The sequence below is a fragment of the Quercus lobata genome, chromosome 2 (genome assembly GCF_001633185.2).
Source record: "Quercus lobata isolate SW786 chromosome 2, ValleyOak3.0 Primary Assembly, whole genome shotgun sequence".
NCBI lineage: Eukaryota > Viridiplantae > Streptophyta > Magnoliopsida > Fagales > Fagaceae > Quercus > Quercus lobata.
In genome coordinates this window covers 82179283-82190032 of record NC_044905.1, presented here as the reverse complement: position 1 = coordinate 82190032, position 10750 = coordinate 82179283, and the positions used below count along the sequence as shown (strand labels likewise).

At 32.9% G+C, this 10750-nt stretch overlaps 1 protein-coding gene across 1 annotated transcript; it reads right to left on the bottom strand.

The window, feature by feature from the left end:
* Positions 1-5367: 5367 nt before the first annotated feature.
* On the bottom strand, positions 5368-6781 carry LOC115978358 (gibberellin-regulated protein 6-like). Its single transcript, XM_031100378.1, has 4 exons — positions 6597-6781; positions 6433-6477; positions 6230-6263; positions 5368-5827 (listed from the first exon to the last, which is right to left on the bottom strand). The coding sequence occupies exons 1-4, from the start codon at positions 6663-6665 to the stop codon at positions 5646-5648; spliced, it is 330 nt and encodes a 109-aa protein (XP_030956238.1). The 5' UTR covers positions 6666-6781; the 3' UTR covers positions 5368-5645.
* Positions 6782-10750: the final 3969 nt, after the last annotated feature.

Sequence of the window (10750 nt, the reverse complement as noted above, 5' to 3'; positions counted from 1 at the left end):
TGACTAATAGATTTGATAATGTCAATTGAGGTATGGACTGAACAAGTAGAACTAATTAATTTGTAAATGATGAGATAGCCTATTGTTGTAGTCTAGCATACTACAATTTTTATAGGTTCAGCTTCTCATTAAGATACACTAATTAATTTGCGAATGATGAGACAGTAATGGTTTCTAGTACATAATAAATTAATTATTCAGACCCAAAATTTGGGAAGAGACATCCATATATGGACAAGCAATATGGGTCACACATTTCCCACAGTTTTGTCCTCACATCCAGTTTAAGTCATCAAGCTTGAAGGTAATTTAAAAACACGGACAAAACCCAGAAAAAAAAAAAAAAAAAAAAAAAAATCATCAACGATCGACTGGCTAGTTCGACGAGGGGCGAGATCGCGATCGACGCTTGACTGGGTTCGACGGTGCGGTGCTTCGCGAGATCGCGATCGCAATTTCGTGAAGTACTACACCGATCGCGATCTCACAAAGTGTCGATCGCAATCGGCGCGGTGCTTCGTGAGATCGCGATCGGCGCGATCTCACGAAGCGTCGATCGCGATCTCGTGAAGCACCGCGCCGATTGACGCTTCGCGAGATCGCGATCGGCGCGATGCTTCACGAGATCACGATCAACGGCGCGGTCGTCGGACTGGAGCTCGCGAGATCGACTGGTGCGTGCGATCGGCGCAGACTGGAGCTCAAGGTTTGCCGGCGATCATCGAACTGGACTGGAGCTCGCCTTCCTCTCTCTCTCTCTCTCTCTCTCTCTCTCTCTCTCTCTCTCTCTCTCTCTCTCTCTGTGGAATTCATTTGAAGTGAAAATAGGAACGGAAATTCATTTCTGTAGTCAAAGCCTTTTTTTTTCGGTCAACGGAAATCAATTTCCGAAAAATTTTATTTTCCGAACCAACCAAACACCCGCATTTTCGGAAGTGATTTTCACCCAAAACAAACACACCCTATAATTTTGTCAGTTTGAAACTTAAGAAAGCACTGTTAACAATCATACACAATGCATATTACTAGAGTGCAAATGGCACCGGTTATATTTCTTGCAATATTAGTCTCATTTGAAGACCATAGAGTTAATTTTGTAGAGAGATATTTTCACAAACCTGATATCCCCTTAAGCTTAAAGTTATTGCATTGCTGCGATGAACTTATCCAGCCTGTTATTGCACCATACTAATTCATAGAAACTAAAAAAGTTATTCAATCCAGGTCTTTTGTCCAATTTCTTTATAATGAACACAAATTAAACAAAGTCATGCTGGTGAGTGACTTTGTTTAGTTCCTCAACTAGTTTATTATTATATAATAAAACATTTCCATGGTATCTATATAAATTACTCATGCATGATTATAATGTTTTTTTTTTCTTTAAATTTCCTTTTTTGCACGAGGATTGGATCATTGCTGGAGATTTTGTTAGTGTTTATTTAGTCTGTACATTTAAGCTTAATGATTTCCTGAAATGATTAGGTTTTTTTTTTTTTGGGTTTGGGCCTATTAGAGCATTCACATCAGCTTATGCAAAACACTCAGTTTATTTTAGCATAACAACTTACTTTATTTATTTTATGTACTCACTTTTTAAAACACTATACATCAGATTATCTATTTTACGCTACATTACATTAAAATATTAATTTTTCTTGATTTTTTGATTAATTCTCTTTTTTCACAAACAATAACCACCATCCATAGCCTCGAGATACCTAAAGAAAGAATAAAAGACTATATGCAAAGTGAATAGTAACTGTGCAAATTTACACGTTTATAACTTAATTGATGTGGGTGATTTTGGAGGTTGAATATATAAAATTAATGCATTTTTCTATTTTGCATTAATTGATTCAAATGCTTTTATGTCCCATACTCTCTTTTGATTAGGATTTTTTTTTAATCATTTTCCTAGTACTATTGGACTTTGTATATTATAATTATGAAATTTGGAAACATTTAATTGTAGTGATAATGAGGTTAGTAACAAAGTCATAAATTTTTCTTCATGGGGCCGGGGAAGCTAAATATATCAACAATTTTTTAATCCACAAAATACATGTATATGTATGATTTATAATTAAAACATGTCTTTGGCATAACTTGTTATATATGTTGTTTTTCTACATAAGACAATTTTATCAAAGCAGTTTTATATAACAAAATTTTCTTTGATATAATCGTGTAATTATCTTTTAAACTATATTAAGCACAAATAATATTTGGTAAATATTATAAATCAAAGTTTTTTTTTTGGGTTAAATAAATTAAAGATTACAGATTAGAGAATAAGAATAAAAATAGTTTTAAAGATAAAGTATATGCAAATTAAAATTTTCAAATAAATTAAATAACATATGTCATTTTCATAAACATTAATTGTAAGGGCTCAGATTGATCCACAGCCCAAAAGATTTGGACAATGGCTCAATAAGCCCACAACAATAGATTTGTTAGAGAGTGGGTTTAACACTGAACGTTCAATGAGTCAAATATGAATCACAATAGGTTAGTTTAGTATTGGAATGACTAAGACAAACAAGTTGAAAGGAAAAACACTCCTCAATCAAGTCCAAGAATGGTATGTTCTTGTATATATTTCTCAAACTTATACAAATATGCAAGTTCTTGGTTACAAAATGGTTCATTTACTCTCTTTTTCTCTGATGCCCCCTTGTAATGGAATATTTTCCCTTTTATACTCCTTCACCTCCTCTCATCTTAGCCTTCCACTTGTTGATCAAATAATTAATCTCTTTGATACTTGTTCCATCAGAACCTTCTTGAAGTCGTTGTGGGCAGCTGTAAGGCTAAAAGTCATTGTTTAGGCATCATCTCCACATTAATGCAGCCAGTTGGTTAGGTGTAGAGCATTCAATGTGGTGGTAGCAGTTTTATCCCCAGATATTTCTCCCTTCTCTGTTGACTCACTTCTCTCTAAAACTCATCCTCCCAAACATGGTTGCCCACTGCCTAGTACTTGTTGGGTGATTGAACTTTAGGTTTCCACTCTGTTAACCGAGGAATGGTGGCTCCTTGGACAACATCACTTGTTTGTTGTGACCTGCCCTCTTCCTTAGTCTAATAATCTACTTCCCTTTACTAACACTTGTTTGTCATCGGGCTCTTTGACACCCTCGGGTGTGGCCCATGGCCCAATATCCTTATCCGAGCCTTTCATCCCAACATTAACATATGCAATTCAATATAAAAAATGTAATAATGACAAAAAATAAAAGAAAAACTATTTTTATTTCTTAGATGACAAAGTAGAAGATGTCCCAAACTTTTAACCATAAAAATCATAATATCTACTATGTGAGTTTAATAAGTTTATTCGAATATTTCTATCTCTCTGAATGCAAAATGAAATTGAGTTTTTTTGGGAAATAAAAATAGCTTTTAGTAAAAGATATTTACTTATATATTTTTATAAATTCCTAAATTATTGAATTATATATGGAAAAAAATTAATATTAAAAGGAAAAAAATATTATAATAAAAATAAAAGAAGAGATACCAACACATTATAGTGTTTGAACTTTTTTTTAAATGAAGGGGAGCATTATCAAAAATTTATTCATAATTTTGAACATTTAACACATTGTGTGTTTAGGAAATGTTGAAAGGAAGTTTTGTTTTTTTGCTTTTTGTCTCAATTTTTTTTTATAAATAATCTAGCTTTTAGCTTTTTAAAAATGAACTAGCTTCTAACTTCTAGCTTTTTATAGCACATTTAACATAAAAATTACAAAAAAATAATAAACTATATCTTTTAATACATATTATACAAATAAGTTAATGGAAATAAAAATTTTAAAAATGAACACAAAAATAGAAGGTGTGGAGCACTTTTTGAAAAGTTAGGGCCTTGTCCCCCTCCCTTCGCCACTAAATAAGGTGGTCTTACCTAAAGTGGTCATCTAGTCTTTCATGCAATGTATATGAATGGGTCACATGGCACCAATTTTTTAAAAATAAATAAATAAATAAACACTAGACACAAAATTATATAACAATTTAGCTAATTTGAATTCTAATTATGTTTTGACTTTACTATGCTATGTATATTGTGAACTCACTGCGAAGCTAGTGGACCCCTAAACTATAATCCATCTTTTGAAGGAATGTTTTAAGGGAACTTTTTGCATAAGAAACTAGTATCAGCTCTTCTGCTATCACAGCATAAGACATATAACATCCTAGAAGAATACAGCTTGGACCGCTTGGATGGCTTTTGTGAGCTTTTTAAATCTCATTTATGAACTTCTTTTAAATGTATTTAATTATGTTAATTATCTTTTGCAATGAATTGATTGATTTGGCATTCTCACAATGTGATCCTTCATGTTGAGCCACGATGTCCAAGTATCAAAAGTGAAAGAGTCGTGTTAAAGATACTTATTAACTTATTATTTATGTTTTTACCAAATTTCATTATATTTTGAAACTAAAATAGTATGACAGAATTCCACTAACAAGCTCAGTAGCATTTCTGTTGCTTGAAATACAAAAACCACCCTCATATATGGGTTAATAAAAGGTTCTACTAGCACTTTTCAAAAATATCAAATTTGATCCCCCCAATACAAATGACACTTCATACAGTTTGAAAATGTTCAAACGATGTTATGTGCATTTGTGTTTAGAAAGAGAATTGAATATTTTTACCTTCCATTAATTAGCCAAAGTTTTAGGGATAATTTATGTATTTGACCCTTTTCCTTTCACACCTCTCGTATTGATTTCAGACTTTCAGTTGAGGTTGTATGAACATGTGGGCAACCGCCCTCTAATGTGGATCTCAATTCACAAAGCTAAAGTTTGATAATGGTGTCTCCTTCCGTGGCAGCAAAAAGTTCACCTATATTGAGTACCTAGAGTTTACAACATACAACCTCCATCAGTGGCATTTATAATGACACCATGTTTCCTTTGGCATACTATAGATTGTGGGCAACCACCCCTTTCATTATGGGCACATGTGGGGTTGTACTAGTCCACTAGAGCATTTTACTTTTCTCTATCTAAAGTGTATTCAAATTTACATGCTTCAACCCAAAATCCCTCATCCAATTACTTCATTCCAATCTTGGGTTCAATCCTGAGTTCCTGAGTCCTGTATGGCTTTGATTGGTGTCCAGAATTAACAATTATTTTTAGTGCTTGGTAACTTGCTCTCTTTATTTTAGGGAAAAATATACCTGTTACAGGTATATGTATCCTCTCCCTCACAGCTCATTGTGAGGGAAAATGATACATATACATGTAACACAGTATACTTCCTCCTACTTTAGATCCATTAAAAAATTCCAATTCAAAAGAAAAAAAATGACATTCCCATCATCCACAAGCAAAAAGTAGAGCAAAAATATTACTAATCAATTAGTGAAACCAGAGATTTCACTTTTTTGACAGATAAACATATAGATTAGCCACTCTCATCTAGGTAAAACCCCTAAGGAGTGACTGATTGATACAGCATTTTAAGCCCTCAACCCAACAAAATAGAGATTCATCTTACAGTGAATACATATAAAAAGTTAGTAGTAAAATGCAGCAGTAGTCTGCTAGGTGATAGGATTAAAAAAAAACATATATAGGATAGGAAGGACAAGGATGGAAAATTGAGAGTTGATTCAAGGGCACTTGGGGCCTCCTTCCTTGGTCTTCCAGTTGTTGTAGCAAGGGCACACAGCTTTGTTCCCATAATACCCTGGGGGCACACACAGGCACTTTTTGCAACATTTCTGACAGAAGAACATGCAGGGCTTATGGTATTGGGTCTTGCTGCACCTCCTCGTGCATTGTGATGGGCATTCTAGTCATTTTGAAAAAATTCCACACAAGAAAGACATAATCATTTCCTTATTCACCACAGTAGTCAAAGTGCAGACCCCAAAAGATCGAAAAGTGAGAAAGTGTGAAAAAGAGTTTTTGACCACAGTCAGAATTGTTTGACTGTTTGAGTGAGGGATAGATTGGTCATTGTCAAAATATCTCGACTACATGGTCGTGAAATTAAAAAATAAAAAAAAACATTAATTATGGTAAATGTGACACTATTGTAAAATTAATAGTAATTACTTATGTGAAATGATCTTTCCCTATGGTAAATTATCATTTCTTCTAAAAGGATTGGTTTTTCAGTAGCTCTAGATTTTTTGGTGAAAAAAGAAATAATAATAAAATAAAAAAAGAGAGTGAAAGAATCTGTACTTACGGTAGCTCTTGAGACTCCCAGGTCCAAACTTGTTCTGAAATCAAGTACAAATTTAGACCAAAATGTGAATGTTCCATTCTTACCCCAAAACATAACAAAAAAGCAAAATCTAAAACAAAACCCCACACACAAACACACACACAAGCACACAATGACTTAATTTGTGAGAGAGAGAGAGAGAGAGAGAGAGAGAGAGAGCTTACAGTGTTGTCATAGTGATGACCACCATGCCCATGAGAAGCCATAACCTTTAAAGTTATAAACAAAAGAAAAATGAAAATGTCGACAAAGTTTTTAAAAAAAATTGTTTCTTTTTTTCTTACCCAATGTTCATTTCAAAAATTAGAGTGAAGCAAGAAAGACTCACCATGGTTTGAAGCATGGTGAGGGCAATGAGGGCCAAGATCAAGGCAGCAACAAACTTAGCAATGGCCATTGTTACAAACCAAACCCCTCTTAGCTTGTCAAAACCTCAAAAGGCAAAGGGACAATAGGAAGAAGAGGAAGAGGAAACTTAGAGGCGAGGGGTTTGATATTATGAGTACAATGGTAGTGTGAGGGTATAAATAAAAGCAGATGCGTGAGTTAAAGTGAGGAGGGCGGTGGGGTATGAAATTATTAGGTGTGCTTATTCACATGGACTACAATGTGGTCTCATTTCATATGAAATGACATCTTTGCATGCACAATTATCAAGTAGTTTTTGGCCAATTAAAATTTAATTCAAGCAGCCAGGTGTCTTTCATCAGATGGTGTTTTTCAATCTTTATCTAAAGCTCATAATACTGTTAAAATTTCTGTGCATAAACAATGTGGTTTACCTCTTTGAACACCATTCATATTGGAAAAAGCTTCAACATGGTTTGCGCCTTTGTGGATCTTGGACTACCCATGCTAATGTGAAAACTTGTGGCTTCTGTCATTTTTTTTCCCTTCCTTTTACTGAAGTGGAATCTTCTATCCATTGAAAATACAATACCAAATAGTCTCTTATTTATGCAAAAAGCCAAATTGAAAACATAAATTTAATTATTTAAAAAAAAAAATCAAACATGCACATTTTTCCAAAAGAAGAAATATATATATATATACATTGCCAAGGAATCTTAATAAAATCAATTGATTAAGGGCCGTTTGGTAAGACATTTTAAACAATTTTTTGAGTATTTTAAATATACTTATACATTTTTTTTTACACTTTTTTACCTACACGTATATCAAAAATATCCAAATAACATTACTCAAACTTCTTTACCCAACACCCTCTAAGTCAATATAGATACTTTACAAAGTAAGATTCATCTTGTTGCATTGTGCATTGGGATATATTTTTTAAACTTTATTTGTTTAAAGCAGGAAATAAATTTAAAAAAATTTTATTTTGTACACAATTAAAAAATTTTACTTTGTTTATAAAAAAAATAATTAAATAAATCAAAAGGTTAAAAATAAAAAGCTAAGTCAAACTCACACAAGAAATTGTTGGTGAATTGAAATGATTTTGTCTTTTTCGTTCCAAAACCGTCATATGATCTTCAGATTTTATTACTTTACTACTAAACAGAGTTATCATCATAGCTAAATTTCATAGCTTCTTGACCTTTTTTTTTTTTTTTGTTAATATCTTTTCAAAGTTTAAAAAGGGCCCGGGTTCTCATTAGAGTATTGCGGAAAGAATAAGCAATGCTTCTTTTTTTCTTTTCTTTTTTAAATCTTTTTAGTAGTTACAGACTTACATCATTGATTTTTTTTTTTTTTTTTTTTTTCGAGATAAAAGCACACCATTGAGTTGAAAATAGAAAAGTTCTCATTTATGTCAAATAATATTACATGTATTTTTACACATTTCTTCACTTACATATTTCCAAAAAGAGAAATGATATGTTCAACAATATTTTCATAACATTTTTACAACAAATCTTAAGTGGCAGGTTGTTATTTGTTGTTATTATTGGAGCAAAAAACTAATTTTAGTGTTCATTTCAAATTTGAACTAATAACAACTAACCACCTATAATTTATTGTAAAAATATTATTGATGTAACACATCTCTTCTAAAAATACTGAAAAAAAAACACATACTAAACCGACCGTTTATTTGTGAAAACACCAAAAAAAAAAAAAAAGACCACACATGCTTATGTCATAGCGAAACAGATTTTGACTGGTCAGTAATAAATGGAAGAAAAAGAACAATAAAGTAAGTACTCAATGATCTTAGATGAACTTGATGAGAGTGATGAAATGCACGAAGTAAATTTTTGAACAATGGGTAGTTATAATTCTTTGCTCCTTCACTCTAACTTTAAGCAAATGCAATCAAAGCAACCCAGTAGCCCCAAGTAGAAACAAGAATGCAAGAGAGTTTTAGGGAGTTTCCTTCCTATGACAAAATCGGAAATGTCCTAGTATTAGTTTAGAAAATACTTTAAATTTTTTTTAAATATAATAAGAAACAACTCATTTATTTGATAGTAACTTTTTATATTTTCAATTAAAATAATATTAAAACTTTAATAAAATGGTCTATTAACAATGGCTTTAAAGTGAGTTTTAGCTAACTTAATTAATAAAATGTCTAGTAGTTAAATAAGAGACTTAGATTCAATCCCCGACTACGTTAAAAATCAATTGATATTTTAGTCTAATGATTCTGATTTTTGAGCACCAGATTAACCAAACTTTGTGTTGGTCTAATGATGATGAGCACCAAATTTAACAAAGCCATAAGAAAATAAATTCTAAGTAAATTTTGGAACAGTGGGTAGCTACCATTAAACAAAAACAATCAAAGCAATGCATTAGTCCCAAAAAGGAAGAAGAGGGTTTTAGGGAGTTTCCTATGAAGAAAATTTTAAATTCATAAATGAGATGGTGTTGGTGCATTCAAGTAGGGACGGAAAAGTTAGTTTAAGTGGTTGTGGATAAGGGTCCCACAATGACAGACAAGTTCAGGATTTATTAGAGGAAAGGTATAGCTTTTATTGAAGAGCATTAAATAAAAAATTAATATATTCCTAAAAGGAAAGCTGGCCCATAAAAAATAAAATAGCACAAATTTTTATTGTTCCCTTTTGCATGTGAGATTGTGCTAAGCCTCTGACCACGGCACATGGCCCAAAGCTGCGCCGGTTTGACAAAAATGAACCGTGTACTCTGTGTATCCTCTCTGCTTCTTTTCTTTTTTTATGGTCTAAATCTATTTTACTAGTGCATGTATAAAAGGACACCATACCATCTCATTTTCGATTCCTATTAGATCCAGATTCACCGACAGATATTAGTCTCAGCTAATCTTATGTTAAATTCAATTTCTAGTTTAGAGGAAAAAATTTAGATAACCTCGTAGCATAGAAAAATGATATTCCTTCTTTTATATTTATAATGAACTTTATTATAAATTTAATGAGTAGGCTCAGTTATAAATGTGAGAAAGAAAACATCATTCATTATACTTCAAAGGTACTTAAGAATCACTTATGGCCTGTTTGGAAGTTAAAAAAAAGAGGGGGAGTAGAGTAGAGGGAGGGAGAGTAATCCAATTATCCTGTTTGGAAGTTTTTTAAAAGAGGAGGGGGGGGATTTGGAGGGATTTGGAGGGGTATCAACTACCTCTAACCCCTCATTTTTAATTTCCCCAAATTGGAGAGATTTGGAGGGAGAGTAGAATAGATAAATTATTAACTAAATAAATTTCCTAATTTATCCTTTCTAAATTAATAAAATTACAACAAATAATTTTTGTTTGTTTCTTAAGAAAATTTAAGATTAATGAAAAAATAAATTGTAATAAATAGTACTTCCAGTTCACACCTTTTGTAGTTGTACATTCGCACCAATAGTCAGCGTCGGAACTCTGCACAGAAACCGGCCGGTCGCGCCTCGAACTCACCGCCGGCGACATCTCGTTTGTATTCCAGCGAGGACCAGGCCTCGATTTGAAGCTCGAAGGTGGCGATTCGTTTCTACCGTGACTAATGCGGCTCGCCGGAGACCTTGCTGGCTTCATTACGACGATCGGAGACTCGCCGTTCCGATCGTAAACGAAGTTCTGGTGGCCTATTTGATTTTAGCATTCTTCGAATGCAAAAGGCCTTTGAGTTGTAGAGTTTCGAGAACATGCTTCAAAGTCTCCAAATCTTTGGACGGTTCTTCAATCCCTCGCATCAATTCGATGACTAAAACGCACCGTCTGTCAGCGTCGGAACTTTGCACAGAAACCGGCCGTTGATCGAGGGCACAAGACAGCGGCATCGATACCGTGGCGGACGTGACGTTGGGACTTTCGTTTGATCGGTTCGGGTTGTGCTTGCTTGACTTCTTCTCTTCTCTTTTTTTTTTTTTTTTTTTTTTTGGGTAAAGGTGGTTGCTTGACTTGCCTGAAGCTTCTTGAAAATTTTTCAGAAATTAAAAAAATTTTATTTTTATTTTTATTATAATTTATTTAGGTAATAAAAATTATTTTATAATAATTAATAGTAGTTTTATATTTTTATTAGTGATGAATTTTATTAGTTGTAA

Excerpts from the sequence above, each read along its gene's own strand:
- LOC115978358 (XM_031100378.1), bottom strand. The coding sequence starts at position 6,665 with ATGGCCATTGCTAAGTTTGTTGCTGCCTTGATCTTGGCCCTCATTGCC. Across the intron at positions 6,264-6,432 it reads GTCATCACTATGACAACACT|AACAAGTTTGGACCTGGGAG; the intron begins GTAAGCTCTCTC and ends ACTTGATTTCAG. Across the intron at positions 5,828-6,229 it reads TGGGAGTCTCAAGAGCTACC|AATGCCCATCACAATGCACG; the intron begins GTAAGTACAGAT and ends CAAAATGACTAG.